The sequence below is a fragment of the Piliocolobus tephrosceles genome, chromosome 8, assembly GCF_002776525.5.
Source record: "Piliocolobus tephrosceles isolate RC106 chromosome 8, ASM277652v3, whole genome shotgun sequence".
Lineage (NCBI taxonomy): Eukaryota > Metazoa > Chordata > Mammalia > Primates > Cercopithecidae > Piliocolobus > Piliocolobus tephrosceles.
This window is the reverse complement of record NC_045441.1, coordinates 45,807,130-45,824,476: the sequence shown is the minus strand read 5'-3', so window position 1 is coordinate 45,824,476 and position 17,347 is coordinate 45,807,130. Positions and strand designations below refer to the sequence as shown.

Here is a 17,347-nt window from a genome sequence, read left to right as displayed (position 1 = left end):
GACTCCTGACCTCAAGTGATCCACTCGCCTTGGCCTCCCAAAGTGTTGGGATTACAGGTGTGAGCCACCGTGCCTGACATAATATTTCCTGAATGCATAAATAGTTATGTAGATAGTTTATCTCAGATTAACATGATAAAAGTAACAATTAAAGACAACATTTTAAATGGGATAAAATTAACCAAAACCACCTGTTTTTCAATGGCTTGGTATAATTGCCATGTTTTCTGAAATGACAGATTACTAACAAGAAGCAAAGACAAGATTTTTGCTTTGCTCAATCGTTAAGTTTTGGATCTTTTGAAATCTAAAATTCTGGCTAAACAATTTGAAGGGAGAATTCTTTAGGTGGTTTCCTAGGGTTTCCAAGGCAATACAAGAAGAATTTTGATAGGCAGGAAAATGCATGCTATATACACATATTGTTCTTCTCTGATTTGCTTTCATATTTGAAAATTGAAAATTGAAAATCTAGTCTCTTAGAGTGAGTTAACAAAAGATTTATTTTTCAGCAAAGCAAATAATTGTAGAAAACTGATGGGGGAACAAATGCCATTAGCTGCCAAAAACAGTATGACCAGATTCAGTGAGTATGTAGCCATGCAAATGACAGCCCAGTTAGTTACATTAAGACCCCAAAGGTGCATGTGGACAGCATTTCCATGCAATGTGGTGCACCTCCACTGGGCACCTTCTTCTGCCTGTTTACAGAGATACCGATTTCCCCTGAGTGACTCAATGTGAATACTGAAAACTGAGAGTGCTGTGTTCAGAGGGATTACACATGGTTAACACACTTTTACCATATTATAATAAAATTTGATGTATCCAACTCTGCCTCAGAAAGGCTTTTAGTAGAAGATTGTTTATTTATAGTACTCAATCTGGATTCGTGAAAAATTATAATAATCCAGGTAAGTCACAGACACTTACATGTCAATCAAATTCCATAAAACACACTTGAATGAGATAGTCTTCTTAGCCAAAAATTGTATCAGTAATAACAGTGTTTGGCACGTGAGTACTACTGAAATGAGTGCTCTTCATTGTCATCATTAAAATGGCAATAGCAACACGTGCTTTCCTGTCACCAGCTGGCTTGCTTTTCATTGGTGTAAAGTGAAGAAGGTGTTGAAATAGAGAAGAAAGGTGATAGAAATTGAATACTTACATAAAATACAATTTTTAATAAAAAGTAGCATTTGATGTACAACTACAGGTAAGATTTGTACGAAGTCATAACGTTGTCCTATTGACAGAATAACTTTATTCACAATATTCTTATTTCAAACAATATTCCTTTTTTGGCTACATATATGCCAGCGTTTTGGTGAAATATTACCTGAGCTCAATAGAAATCAACAAAATGAGGCCGGGCGCAGCGGCTCACGCCTGTAATCCCAGCAGTTTGAGAGGCCGAGGCGGGCGTATTATGAGGTCTGGAGATTGAGACCATCCTGGCTAACACGGTGAAACCTCGTCTCTACTAAAAAATACAAAAAATTAGCCAGGCGTGGTGGCAGGCACCTGTAGTCCCAGCTACTTGGGAGGCTGAGACGGAAGACTGGCATGAACCCGGGAGGCGGAGCTTGAAGTGAAAGGAGATCGTCCCCTGCACTCCAGACTGGGCGACAAAGCGAGACTCAGTCTCAAAAAAAAAAAAAAAAGGAGAGAAAAAAATCAATAAAATGAATCTTTATTTTACCAGAAGCATTTTGGTATTGATGCATATGCTTATTTTGCTTAAAATACATTAGCTTTTTGGCTGGGCACGGTGGCTCACGCCTGTAATTCCAGCACTTTGGGAGGCTGAGGCGGGTGGATCACGAGGTCAGGAGATCCAGACCATCCTGGCTAACAAGGTGAAATCCCGTCTCTACTATAAAAAATTAGCTGGGCATGGTGGCAGGCGCCTGTAGTCCAGCTACTCGGGAGGCTGAGGCAGGAGAAAGGCATGAACCTGGGAGGCAGAACTTGCAGTGAGCTGAGATCTCACCACTGCACTACAGCCTGGGCGACAGAGCAAGACTCCGTCTCAAAAAAAAAAAAAAAAAAAAAAGCTTTTTATGAGAGACACACTTTTCTTTTGAAAGGGCACAGGATGCCCCCACCCCGGTGCTAAAACTTTGTCCTGCTCTCACAAACATATGGTAAAAATATTGTAAGTTCCTGTTTTTCTTGTAAGCTCCCGTTTTTCTGTGGCATGGCAAGGTCACCGGATGCATTTAAGTATTGCCTAGGCCTGTTGTGAAACCTACCTCAAATTGATTAACTGCCTTTGTGTGAGACCGCTTTCCCGCCTCAGGTTTGTAAAAACAAATGATTAACTGCCTTTGTGTGAGACCGCTTTCCCGCCTCAGGTTTGTAAAAACAAATGATTAACTGCCTTTGTGTGAGACCGCTTTCCCGCCCGTGTCCTGCCAGCCCCTGATAAACGTCACCAGGGTTTCAAAATTAACGGAAATACTAGAGATGGCGGGAACCAATCATAATCAGCCAAATCGCTTTGTTCGAATATTGGCCAACCATACATCCAATTTGTAGGATGACTCTGTGCCTGTTTACCCCAGACTATATAACACTGTTCAGAGCCCAGAAGGGGAGCTCTCTTGCCTGGCTCGTTTCACGAGTGTGTGAGAGCTCCAGGTCCGAACCTGTAATAAAGATCCTTGCTGCTTAGCTTTGACTCTGGACTCTGGTGGTCTTCTTCGGGGAATAAACGGTCTGGGTATAACACTTTCAGTGATTTCTGTACTGCTAAGAAGTGGTTGTTCTACCAGGAAACTGCTATTCTCAGCTCTACCAACATTAACTAATAGTGAGTGAAAGTGATGTGTGGATAAGAAGCAAATGTGTCTTCTCTTCATCTCTTTTTTAATTTATTCACTGAAGAAAAAGAAGAATGCAGATAGATGAAAAATAATATAATTCCTGTAAGATCATGAAGTCCTCTTAACCTGAAAAAAACAAAAAACTAAACAAAACAAAACAACGAAAAAACAAAAAAAACCACAGGGGATAGTGATGTGAGCAGAAAATATATTATTTTTCTAAGCCTCTGAAATTTCAATATACCACCTGCATTTCTTTAACAAATATATATTTCCTTCAGTTTTGACTCCTGAGGATATGATTCCATTCCCTGGTGAATCAAAACTGAGAGAAGAATGAATTATATGTTAATGTAAGAGACATAGGGAAGACCCATTACTTTTGACCCACATCTCCTCCACCCCCAGCCCCAGGCAATCATCATTCTACTCTCTGCTTCTATAGTTTCTGTGCTAATTTTACTTAGCGTAATGTCCTCCAGGTTCATTGAGGTTGTTGCAAATAACAAGAGTTGCTTCTTTTGAAGGGCTGAATAGCATTCCGTTGTGTAAATATACAACATTTTCTATATTCATTCACCTGTTGATTAGCACTTAGTTTGATTCCATACCTTAGGAGTAATTGTGAGCAATCCACTTCCTTCCTTTTTTTCATTTGCTTTTAACTCTTTTTATTTTTATTTCTAGAAGTATTTTCATTTAATAATATAACTTATGACTGTTACATATCTTCATTTGAACTTGATTTGGGTCACGAACTATGAACCCAGGAGAAATTCTTTTACATCCTTGGAGCTTCGAACTACATTATTAATTAAAGATACTATTTTTCCAAGGATTGTTTTAATTTATACATAGTAGCTACAAGCATTTTTCACTGAAAAACTCTTCTAAATATATTACAGTAAATATTTAAGAATAAGAATAAAATCATTTATATTTCAAAGATTTTTTTATACTTGACTGGGTATATTTTGTCATATTTAATGTATTTATTCTTTCTGAAAAATGCCAAAATAAGAATTTTATTATTTTTCCTGGAATAACAAACTATAGGTTTCTGTACTGTGATTTTGCTAATTTGCATTTATTAGTACTACCTTTCAATTTTTCCTTACGTGGTATAAGGTTATAAAAGTGCCTTCCAGTTGATTTCTTGGGTAATAGCAGAATCTGTTTTCTCAGTAGCCTAAGAATTCTTGATATACCACTTTTAGAGGTACTGAACACAACTGGATATATGTGCTGAAATATGGATTTATTTATAAGCTCATTAGAGACTAAATCATAGCAACACGTTATAGTTCAATATTTTTGTCTAAATTCTTGTTGAGCCACATCCATCTATACATGTTGAGTTGCCAACAGCTTTTTTATACTAAGCCAGAACTCATTTTATACTAAGCCAGAACTTATTTTACCTTGTGGTTTCACTTGAAATGTATGAGCTGCTATATATGTGTGTGTGTGTGTGTGTGTGTGTGTGTGTGTGTGTGTGTATATAACTTATATATAATAAGTAATAAAAATTTAATTCAAACACTATGGAAAGAAAAGTCATACAGGCACACTGTTAGTGAATTGGAATCTGGCATGTGACACTGATTAACAGGTTGAGCAGATTCAACTAGACCTAAATCCCTGAAACAATATTGAAAGACAGAATTTTTAAATTAAAAATGTATTTGACAATTTAATAGACCTATGAAATTTGAAAAAAATAAATTTGTTTACTCATCATCAATCAATATTAGGTTAAACTAAAAATTTTTAAACACACCATAAAAAAATAAAATTAATTAACTATCCCTAGAGTTACCGTGATTAACGCAAGACTTCAGTGTATTTGAAAACACCAAATTATTAATTTAAAATATCCATTTTGAAAAGATCTTCGAATTTTTTTTTTCTTGAGGTGGAGTCTGGCTCTGTCACCCAGGCTGGAGTGCAGTGGCACAATTTGGGCTCACTGCAACTTCCACCTCCTGGGTTCAAGCCATTCTCCTGCCTCAGCCTCCCGAGTAGCTGAGATTACATGCATCTGCCACCACACCCAGCTAATTGTTTTTTGTATTTTTAGCAGAGACAGAGTTTCACTATGTTGGCCAGGCTGGTCTTGAACTCCTGACCTCGTGATCCATTCGCCTCAGCCTCCCAAAGTGCTGAGATTACAAGCATGAGCCACTGTGCCCGGCCCGATCTTTCATATATAACTACTGTGTAAAACCTAATACTAATATGTTTGATTTATGGAAGATTTGCGAATGTCTATCACTGTAGTTAAAAATCATAAAATTATATAAATATACTGTCTAAACAATTTTGATTAAAATATTTGGTATTTTATTTGAGTACCAGTATTTATATAGTATGACAACTTCAGGCTTATTTTGTGAAATGGCAAAAGAGTATTTTACATTTTTAGAAAAGTAAAAACTATTTTTATTTTTTTTACTGTTGTGCCATTTTATAAAATAAGCCTAAATTTGTGGAGAAATTTTTTAAAGAAGCCAATCTTTTCTAAAGGAAGATTTATACATCAAAAACTAGAGATATAAATGTCATAATATATACATCATTTTCTGAACCCTACAGTAATCTGTAATGTTTGTTTGTATACACCAATCTTAGATTACCTAAAACATAATAAAGTTTTTTAGTGTTATATTTAACATACAAAAGTTCAAAATATATCCAGACGGACAGGAACTATGGCTGCCACTTTAAAAAAGCAAATGATTGGCCAGACATGGAGTCTCATGTCCGTAATCCTGGCACTTTGGGAGGCTGAGACTGGTGCACCACTTGAGGTCAGAAGTGTGAGACCAGCCTGGCAAACACAGTGAAACCCTGTCTCTTCTAAAAATACAAAAAGTAGCCAGGTGTGGTGGTGAAAGAGATAAAATATATCTCTCAAATTCCTGAGCCCAGTACAAACACATCCCACCATATATCTCTCAACTTCCTGAGCCCAGTACAAACACATTTTTCGACTCAGAGACAACCATATATCTCAACTTTAGAAAAACACCACCTGGAGACCCCCCCATAAGGTCACAGCCGTGTGGTTTTACTAAAAGCGTGGGAATCAATAGAAAACTGCTAAATGTATAACTTAAAATGATAACCAATTGTGATGCTGTTGTTCCTCTGTAACTTTACCTATCTTATTTACATCAGGCTATAAAAAACAAACACATGCATTGTTCGAGGCCCTCTTGTATGTTGTGGCACGGAGGGACCAAGTTCGAACTTGCAGTAAAGATCCTTGCCGCTTGGCTTTGACTCTGGACTCTGGTGGTCTTCTTCGGGGAATAAACGGTCTGGGCATAACAGTGGCACAGACCTGTAGTTTCAGCTACTCCAGAGGCTGAGGCAGGAGAATTAATTGAACCCGGGAGACGGTGGTTGCAGTGAGTCCAGATCGTACCACTGCACTCCAGCCTGAGCGACAGAGCAAGGCTTCGTCTCAAATAAATAAATAAATAAATAAATAAATAAATAAAAACAAATGATTTAGCACAAAAAGAACTTGAAATAGTAAACTAAACTGTGACAGTTTAGATTAAAAACATGAGAAATTACTTTTTATTTGCACTTATGTTTGCATTTATGCTTAATTACCTTTATTCATTTGGGAACATGTAGGAAATGACGTGGTGGTAACTTGCTGGGTGGTGACTAGGACCGTATTTACTGTCCTAGGGATGGTGGGATCCAGTGGACCAGAATCGTCAGCACCTCACCATGTTCCCTGCTGTCCTTTCTCTCTGTGACTAAGATTCCTGAGAAAGGAAGGGGGGGGGGGGGGGGGAAGGGGGAAGGGAGGGGAGGGGAGGGGGGGGGAAGGGGACGGGAGGGAGGAAACAGAGCAACTCACCTTTGCACCTCCCATGCTAGTCAGAAAATCCATTTATGGTGGGCCTACTGTGTGCTGCTTGGAAACTGCATGACATGTTCATACCTGCCCTCAAGATGCCATCAATAGGGGAGCCAGATAAGTTAGCAAATAATTAGCATGCATGAGCTGCTATTTTCTGCTTTAGAGGCTGCTCCTCTTACTTGGTATCTACTTGTAAGGAAAATGATCCATCTCTAAAGATTTCTATTTACTGAAAGAAAACAGAACATGATGGACTGTTCTAGTACACAGCTTCTTTTAAGTTATGGAAAGATGTTCATGATAGACTGTGTCCAGTGAAAAAATGGTATGCCACGCATGCTCGAAGTTGTGAAAACTATACACTTTAGGAAAGGGTTATATCAAAATGTCACAGTGTTTGGTTGTCTCTGAGTGATGATGAGTCTTACTGATACAGGAAGTAGAATAAAATTATTTGATGGATAGTGAGCATAAAAGAATACTTGGCAGAGCTTCCCTTTAGCAAGAGAGCCAAATAAATTTTTTTCTCACTAACAAAGATTGGCCTGAAAAATGGAGCTGCAAACATAGATAAGCAAGCTGGAAGCTTGGAAGGGTGAATGCCAGCAGCTGTGCCAATAGAAAAGGGCTGTGAGCTAGGCATGTCCAACATGGAGATTCCATTTTTGCTGTTGTTGTTGTTACTACATGTACAGTAAAGAAACAGGCAATATGGTGTAGCTCAGGAAGAAGACCTGCTTACATAATGTAAGATTAGGGTAGGAGTGGACACAAATTTTCACCCTATGCAAATTTTCCGTTATCCATGCAAATGACATATCTCTAACCAACTTTTCATGCTTCATGCAAATGACATACCTGGTCGAACCAATCTTTCATGCCCTATGTAAATCAAACACCGCTCCCCTCATCAGGCATCTATAAAATCCCCTGCATTTCACTGTGGATCCTGCAGCCTATTTGGGACCTCTCTCTCTGCAGCGGAGGGAGCTTGTCTCTTTCTTCCACCTATTAGACTTCTGTTCTTAACCTCACTCTTGTGTGTCCATATGCTAGTTTTTTATGGCCATTAGACAACAAATCTCAGGTATCACCCCAGAAGAACAAGGCTGCTTCGTTAGGTTCCTGGAAAATGACACTGAACCCCTGTCCTGGGGAAGGCAGAGAGGATACCCATCCAAGGTCATGGATTCATTCCTAGCTTCTCTTCTATTTACCATAAAAACAAGACTAGCTGATATTACTGAGCACTAACTATGAGACAAGCACGGTTGCTAAGCAAATTACATAATAACTCATTTAATTCTCCCTCAGCAACTCTGGCAGGCCTAGCTGATTCCAGTGCTTGTTTTCCATTGTTTCTCCAAGTGTGGCAGCATTTAGGAGAATTGTTTTCTTTCTTTTTAGGTTTGAATACTGTTTTTTGTCTATGAAAAAGGATACTCTGATTTCTCTTAAATGATTGATATCTTTAAACATTGTTGCAATATCCAGTTATTTCTTTTCACTGGAAGGAAAGGAGGCATGCAGTTTTATTTTTGTCAGCATGCTCAGGGCCACAAAGGTGTGGACACCTAGGAGCCAGGGTCATTTTCTGAGGACAATGAGAGTCATCGAAAGGCACAAGCAGGTGAGGGACAGATTGGGGTGCTGGTTTGAAAGCGCAGCATGGAGCTTCCTAAGGTGCAGGCAGCTTGGAGGCAGACAGGCAAGTGAGAGGCAGGAGTAGCAGCCCAGGCTGTCACCAAGGAGGGGACAATGTGGCAAAAATGGAGAAATGCACATGGATCTGAAAGGTTTAGATAAATGTGGATTTCAGCACCTCCTCTCCCACACCCCACTTATCAGCTGTGAACCTGGGACAAGGCACTCCTTCCTGTGTCTTTATGACTTAGCTGAGGTGACCACTAAATAGGAAAAGTGTCCGGCTGGTGACACATGATAAGTAGCTGCAAGTGGTAGCTTTCTTCCCTACCCACTTGAAGCAGAAATTGGTGACCAGTTTTTCCCTCTGAGATGTCTAGCTGGCACCAGAGAAATTCTGAGGCTGCTTGTTCAGACAGGGCCACCATGCCTGGGCAGCATGGCAAATCTGATCCTTGGGCCAGTTTGGAAAAGGTTGTGAAGGAGACAGAGTCAGAAAAACTGGGCCAGATGCCTGTATTCCAATTCATACCCAGGCCTAGGCCCCTCTGGTTCTGGCTGTGCTGTGCCTGTCTGGGTCCTGAGCCAAGTAATACTTGGTCCTTACCCTCAGGAAGGTCACCATAGACCAAGGAAAACTCACCAATACGGCCATTGGGTAATGCTAGAGAATACCCAAGCCATCTTCTCATGCCGAGGCCTTATTAAACCCCAGTGGCTACTCTGGGAGAGAGGTGCCATTGTCTCCATTTTAAAGATAAGGAAACTGCAGCTTACAGAGAGATATGGCCAGAGTTGTCCAGCCTGGGAGTGGCTGAGGCAGAACTGAAGTCATAACTTGCCCAGCTGCAAGCCTTGAGTTTTCAGCCTAGCTCAGAAGACATCATCCTGCCAAGGCCTGGATGCAACCTCACCCACCTGTGGCTCATTTCTGGGACAACCAGAAGGAACAGGAGGCTCTATATTGAGCAATGGGGAGCCCATGCCAAGCACAGCTACCTGCCCCTGCAGAAACCAGTGGGGCTGAAAGCTTCATGGTTTCCAGCTTTTCATATCTACCCTGAGCCAACAAAGGCTTGTGGCTGTTCGCACACAGGTAAATTGTCCAACCTCCAGATGGAGCAGAGCAATGGTGAAGGAAGCCTGCTGGTTCTTGTCTCAGCTCAGCCACTTCTGAGCTCTGTAGTCTTGCACCAGCCTTTGCCCCATCACTGAGACTGTTTTCTGCCTTACAATGGGGACACTGATACAAACTACACACACACAATGTGGATGAAAAGAGATAACCGGTAAAATGACCTCACCTGCCAGGGAGTCCATGCTCAGAGAACTCTCATGCTCTTGGGTGGAATATTTCCTCAGAGAAAGAGCTTGGGGGTCAGGGACATGGGCCTGCTCTGTGACTCTGAGACAGTGGCTTCCCCTCTCTGAGCTCAGATCCACACTGGGCAGGCTGCTCTGATCTCCTGTGTCCCTGTGATGGGAAGGGAGTTGGTCCTCCCCAGCTGTCAGGGAACCGTTGGCCATGGCTGAGAGCAATCTGGCCCCAGTGCCCTGGCTTATTGGAACAGCAGTAAAAGGCAAACACAAAACCCAGAACACAGCTGACCAGGGAACCTACTCTCCTTGACCTAGAAGGATATGTTGTGATTGAAACAGCCTGTGACTCTGTCGACATGCTGCTCCTCTGCAGGGATGCTGCTGTTCACTCCTACTCTACTGAGACACGCAGATATCCTCGCATGGGAGAATTCTCTCTCTCTCTCTCTCTCTCTCACACACACACACACACACACACACACACACACACCCCTAACCTGCTTCCTCCAGGCTCCTAAATCACCTGTCCACAAAAGCTGCCTTCAGCAGCCCCTTAGCCTGTGAGCTGCCCTCATCCCCCTCACAGCCCTGAGCAAGGGTGCGCAGCCTCCTTGGGCAAGAGGATGGAGGCTCTGGGAGACTGCGTCGCACATCTCCAGTCCCCAGTGCGGGGCCTCTCACCTGTTGGGGCAGTGACCCGGGTCTGAAGCACCTCATTGCTGCTCATCATTGCAGAGGGTGGCCTCACCAGATAGGGGGTACTGGAGGGCCTGGGGGATTGGTCTCTGACTGCCAGCAAAAGAAGCCGACATCGAGGCAGCAGGCGACAAACACTGAGGCAACTGACTTGCCTGACTTTAACCCTCAGGTTTTTTAAATAAAATGCAAATGCAGGGACTTGGGCTCGGGACTCCTGGAGCCCCGTGGGGCTGAACCACCCCGTGGACGGTGTTCGGTGTCCGGCTTCACTCCCAAACCGCACCTGGAGCGTTTGCCGGACGGAGGGGCCCCAGGGCGACGGTTTCCGAACAAACCCAGGCGGCTTCGGTCAGCAGCAGCCCCGCTGCTTTTCCACAGCGCGGGGACCCCCATCCCCGCCAGCCCCATCGCACTGTCCCTCTCAGGTCAGAGGAGCCCGTGGAGGACTGCGTGGCATCAGGACCTGCCAGGAGCCAGGGCGACCTAGAAGAATCCGGGAACCTGGCGTCCAGCAAGGACGCAGCCCCCGGAGAGGAGAGGCCACCCGAGCAGGAGTGAGAAGGGGCTCTGCGTTCCTGGGCGCCCGTGGGAGCTGCAGGGCCCTGCCAGATGACCCCGGGTCCAGACCCTCCGCACCAGGTGTGGGGGCGGAGAGGACGCGGTGGGTGCGGCTCAGGCACCGGCGGGCGAGAGCCTGGACACCGCCGGGAGCCCGACCTCCTGGCCCTTTGCGGGAGGGGAGCGGGGCCAAGGAACAGCGCCAGCCCCTCACCAGAAGCCGGCGACCCCATGACTCCAGGGGCTGCCTCCTCTAGCAGGTGAGCTCAGCCCGGGCGTCCCCTTCGCAACCAGGCCCGGATCCCTGCCTGGCTCCTGGAGCCTGGACTGTGCCTTCCGCAAAAGGGTTGCGCTCCAGGTACCAGAAACGTTCTTCGCTCCCTGCTTTGTGGGCACTCGGTTCCTTGTAGGCGGTTCTGCTTAGCCCCTTGACCTTATTAACCTTGACCGCGGCGGCTGGGTGGGCCGGGGCTGGACACCCTGGGCTCCACCCGTATTTTCTCTTGCTGGGTGACGTGGGCTCTGGCACTCAGGACCTCCGTTTCCCTGGCAGATAGATGAACATTGCTTGAGACACTTTGTGGTCAGTTTCTTCTTTTCAGAAAGTGGCCCCCACAGTGCCCTTCCCGGCAGCATGGAGTCAACAGTGGTAGCGTTTCTGTCCCGCTCTGCGGGGCTGGGTGTGAAGGGGACTGTCCCATCCCGCTGTCCTCCAGGACAGGAGCAGCACCTTTCTCCCCGCAGACGTTGCTGAAGACGCGGCCCCCTGGTCAGGGGCAGAAAACAGATCCAGGCCGCCCCGCTCCTGCTGGGTGGAGGAGAAGAAGGGCGGGCAGGTGCTAAGTGCTACTGTGAAACTAAAAATCATCATAATGAAGAATGAGTTTCGTATCTCTTAATTCTCACCATCAATAGGGTATTCATGGGCCCATTTTACAGAGGAGGAAGCTACCTGGAGAATTTCCCTTCCTTGAGAGCCAGGCAGTTCCGTGTCCAGCCCTGTGTCACCTGCTTCACTTACAGCTCGCCCTCTCCCCCTCTCATCTTCATAACAAGCTTCCCCATGGGGGCAGGGATTTGAGCTCAGAGGTGTTGAGCAGCCTATGCCCGGCCACAGAGCTCACCGGAGGAAGGACCCCCATAGTGACAGGGACATCTGAGGAGGGAGCGCCCTCATCTGGCTGGAGGGTGGGGTAGCAGCAGCTGCTAGGCTTCAGGGAATGGGGTGAAATGAGGGCCCTAGTGGCTCCCCAGGTGGAAGCACAGGTCTGGCAGAGGTTCCCAGGTGACGACAGGAGTTTGAGTGAGCGTCAGGGAAGTGTGTGAGGAAGGTGGAGATAGGTCCCACTCGGGCAGGTCCTGCCTGAGTGCCAGCATTGGGGCTGGAACTTAACAGGGATGGAGGAATTTTCTGCCTGCCCTGGGGCTGGGGTTATGCCCTCAAGGCAGGTAGGGCTTCCTGCTTCCCCCATCAGGATGCAAGTTCTGGAGTCGCACAGGGTGAGGAACCAGTGACTCACCCGACCACCCCTCTGAAATGGGTCAAGGGGAACCCTGGGGCAGGACACCCTGCTGAGAGTCAGAGCCCTGAACTATTAAGAAAAAGAAGAAGAAGAAGAAGACCGGGCACGGTGGCTCATGCTTGTAATCCCAGCACTTCCGGAGGCCGAGGCGGATGGATCACGAGGTTAGGAGTTCAAGACCAGCCTGGCCAACACAGTGAAATCTTGTCTTTACTGAAAATACAAAAAGATTAGCTGGATGTAGTGGCGGGCGCCTGTAACCCCAGCTACTTGGGAGGAGAATCACTTGAACCCAGGAGGCAGAGGGTGCAGTGAGCCGAGATCACACCACCGCACTCCAGCCTGTGCAACAGAGCTAGACTCCATCTCAAAAACAAACAAACAACAACAAAAACACTGCACAATGGAGGGCCATGCAGGGCCACATGGAAGAAGGGAGACCCACATGGAAGGAGATGATCATGAGGCCAGGTGAGAACATGCAAAGGGCAATTGCAGCGGCTGGTCTGAGATGTGGGAGGAGTTAAGTCAGTAAGGCAGGCTGTGCCTTTTAGAGAAAGCTGCCTTTGTCAAAGACTTACAGGTGCACACATTCACAGCATGGCCTCCACTTCATACATCGAAAATAATGATAGACCTAGCTTTGCGCACACACAGGGATTTGACCCAGATGAGACCTTAGTCCAAATCCAGTACCAACCATGGAAAAGTATCTCCCTAAGGGCCCCAGTGTCCTTGTGACCTAACACTTTTTCGAGGAATAAGGGACATCTGTAAAGTTCTTGGTGTCGTGCCCAGCCTGGTAAGTGCCCAGCACCCATCTGCTGCCACTATCATAATGTGTGCAGGCCAAGGAAGAAATGGACAGGAGACTTCCACATGGGGTCCATGCTTATCTCTGGGAGGCAACATTGGTGATGATGTGTGTTTTCCATTTTCATTCTCTTCTGTGGTTTCCTCCTTGTACCACAATGAGCAGAAGTTACTGTTTTGATGGAAAGTAAAAAGCATCATATGTCACCTCATGTAGGTGTGCCCAGGTGTGAGTTCCTTTTGCATTGAGGACTCCGCTGTACCTGGCTTTGGTTAAGATCCTTCACCGTCTTGGTCTCAGTCTCTTCAACTGTACGGTGGAGACTGGGGATTACCTCAGACAGCTGATGTGTGAGGATTACATGAGATGACAGTGGCTGAGGGTGTGAGTGCACGTTGACTCTGCAGGCTCAGTACCACTGCATCAGATTATAATGGAAGATTTCTTAGCTCTGCACCAGGTGCCCAGTAAACATGTAGCAATTGTCAGGTTATATTAGTAGAGTTACATTTTCTCCACCAAGTGCAAATTCAGTTTCTTCTTCTGTGCCTTTTGTGACAGTAAGCTCACTTATCTTACTTTCCAGATGCAGCAGAAATGCCTACATTCGGTCCAGCTCCATTCTGCATACTGACATGTCTACCCCACGCCACTTTAATGAGAAAACCAGCTGAGTAAGGTGAAGTAACCTTCCAGGGGTCACACAGCAAGCAACAGTTCATCAAATGCCCCAGGCTCATTCAACTGAGTAGGGGAGGCCCCTTCAGAGCCTACTGTGTGCTGAGCTGGGCCTGTGAACCTTGTTTCTTCCTCAAAGCTGCTCTGCAACAAGACGACTGTGTCCTCACTGAATAGGTAAGGAAGCTGCCTTGCAGAGGTGGAAATCCAGAGGACCTAAGTCAACGTCAGTGTGGTTTCTCCCACCTAAGCCTGCATAATTGTCACGGTAGCTACCTTTCTGGTCTCAGTCTCCCTGTTTCTGCCCAAGGCCCCTGCAGTCTTTTCTGACCTCAGCGGTAAGCCAGAGTGATTTGTTTAAATCAAGATCGCAGTCCTGTGAGAATTTGAGTAATGGAAACCATGCCAGTCTAGGAAGAAGAGCGCATCAAGATCTGATCTGGGCCTTCCCTTTCCTTCTAACTTTCTCATCTCCTCCATTCCCTCCCAGTTGATGTCTGCTTTGGTCAATGGCACTGTGGCCCCAGCACCGCCTTACCCATCTTTAGAAGCTTTTCCGTGGGCGGGCTTCTCATATCCAGTGAACTTTTTGTGACCCTGTCTCTCCCCTATCACCAAACCCCAGATCCCCTCTTATGCCTCCTCACTTCCTCTCCTTCTCTCCTGTAATTGCTTCCCCCTTTAGTCTCAGTATTAACCCAGGGCAACCTAGAGGTCTGGAGGTGTAGGTGCGAAGTGACCCTGGGATGAACACACACAGATTCATGAGACTCTGCAATTCCTAAAGGGTAGAGAGTGGGACCTCGTATCACCAACGTGAGGACTTTCCCACAGGACAGGTGACTTAATGAGTAGCAAATGTGACCAAGAGGTACCATTTTAGCAGGCAGACAGTGAAGGGGCAGAAGAGAGGAGGGCTGGAAGAACCTTTTCTGTTTTCTATCTGATCCATTTATCTCTGTCCTAACCGAAGACCTGCAGGAGAGGCAGTGACTTGCTTAAAGTCACAGCACCTTGGAGGAGACAAAGCCAGGACTACAGAGAGAGCTTGGGGAGGCATTGGGTCTCTGTTGACGATACCTAACGCTGGCTCATCCCTGCCTTATCTTGGGGTAGTGGGACTATCCCGTGGATCCCCCAGAGAAGACAGGTGAGAGTCCAACGCCAACACATGTCCACAAAGGTCCCCTGGTCCAAGAAGCGGGAGAAACTTGTCACCAGGCAAAGGTGGCATACACTGAGACGCGAGGTAAGGCTCACCGCTCGCGACAGGTGTCCCGCGACTGGCGCATGCGCATCCGCGAGGCAGGCGCCGGGACCCGGCTGTCAGGGCTGTCAGCCTGCCTGAGCAGAGGAAAATGGGACAGGCAAAGTCGGCCTAGTCTCGGGAAAATGCTGCCTGCGACAATGACTGTGGTAGCCTAAAAGTAACGACCATAGGGTATCCTTGGGCCGTCTCATTAGTCAGGTCCCGCTGGAGGAAGAGGCAATTCCAGTGGGCTCTGGGAACAGCTCTTCGGACTCCATTCCCGAAAGAGTCTGTGTGCAAGAATCCGGTCCCAGGAAGAAGGGAATACAGTCTGGTGAGTTGTTGAGGGATCTCCGGGTGATGGAATCATACCTGAGACCCCAGAGGAGGGTGTCAGCGGAAGATTGCGGGGCCCTTGAACTCACTGTCTCCCTTCATCCAGGGCCTCCCAGGGGCTCCTGCTTCTCAGTACGGCTGTCTGGGTTAGGCAGAAACGACCATAAAGGCAAGTACAAGGTGGAGAAGAGGTCTCACACCTGGAACTGGCATCCAACAAGGCCACATAAGGTTGAGTGAATGTTTCATAAACCGTCTGGTGTGATTGCAAGCCTGAAAAGGGTACCCAGGAGTGCTGTTGAGGGGCACTGTGGATGCCCCATGAAAGCAAAGGGAAATATGTGGAGAAATAGGAACACTTTTACACTGTTGGTGGGATTGTAAACTAGTTCAACCATTATGGAAAACAGTATGGCGATTCCTCAAGGACCTAGAACTAGATGTACCATATGACCCAGCCATCCCACTACTGGGTATATACCCAAAGGATTATAAATTATGCTACTACAAAGACACATGCACACGTATGTTTATTGCGGCACTATTCACAATAGCAAAGACTTGGAATCAACCCAAATGTCCATCAGTGACAGACTGGATTAAGAAAATGTGGCACATATACACCATGGAATACTATGCAGCCATAAAAAAGGATGAGTTTGCGTCCTTTGTAGAGACATGGATGCAGCTGGAAACCATCATTCTTAGCAAATTATCACAAGAAGAGAAAACCAAACACCGCATGTTCTCACTCATAGGTGGGAACTGAACAATGAGCTCACTTGGATTCGGGAAGGGGAACATCACACACTGGGGCCTATCATGGGGAGGGGGGAGGGGGGAGGGATTGCATTGGGGAGTTATACCTGATATAAATGATGAATTGATGGGTGCTGACGAGTTGATGGGTGCAGCACACCAACATGGCACATGTATACATATGTAACCTGCACGTTATGCACATGTACCCTAGAACTTAAATAAATAAAAAAAAAAAAAAAATAAAGGCTCAAATGGGAGAATGAGAGGGTTTGTGCTGGAGTCAAACCCAAGTTCACGGATTCTTGCCAGAGGACCCAAGAGACTCGTGTAAAGTGCAAAAAACCCCAGCCCCCAAAATGAGACCACCACCCACAACCTGGAGGGCAGTCAAACTACCGAAAATCCCTTGAGCTCACTAAAATCCCTGGCAAGCAAAAGATCTGTGGCGAGAGGCAGTCTCGCCCAGCCCAAAGAAGAACCAACTCCACAATGAGAAAAGACATGCAGATGAAACGAAAGAGAGCCTAGATTATCAGGTAAAAACCAGACTTGGCTGTCTAGGTCTCATCATATAGGAATCATGCTGTACTCCTACAGAAGTGGGAGAACAAGAGTTTCATTGTTGGTGGATATAACGGGAATTTACTGTTCCAAAAGTATCACAGCTGCCTAGTCCTTAAAACCTGACAGTGTTTAGAAGAAAACAGTCATACAATGGTCCCCGTGAGGGTCGTCCTCCGTGAACAGGGAAACATTGACTGTGGAAGCCTTTGAGCCAGACCCAGGAAACCCTAGGCCCACGAGAAACATGGAAGTCAGGAAAAGAGGAGGCTGGTGTGCAGGCCACATTGCAGCCAGCCTCAGTCCATCCCATTCCCATGTGTTTCCTGGAATGACAGCCGAAATTGGAAGCTGGCCAGAATGGCCCGGGTTTGCACTCCAACTGTTCCCTGGGATGTTGGAGTCCTCCCACCTGGGCACTGGGCCATGGTGTGGACGGCTTGTGCGATGAAGGGAATGCAGGGGTGGAGTGGGAAGTACCTTCTGTAC

General features: G+C 46.0%; 1 protein-coding gene across 1 annotated transcript; it reads left to right on the top strand.

The window, feature by feature from the left end:
• The first annotated feature begins 8,260 nt into the window (after positions 1–8,260).
• Positions 8,261–16,970, top strand: LOC116418873. The gene is given in 9 exon segments (XM_031935962.1): positions 8,261–8,344; positions 10,621–10,931; positions 11,177–11,293; positions 11,538–11,652; positions 11,655–11,823; positions 13,181–13,260; positions 15,067–15,284; positions 15,415–15,533; positions 16,873–16,970. Coding segments are annotated over 9 exon segments (1,311 nt in total).
• Positions 16,971–17,347: the final 377 nt, after the last annotated feature.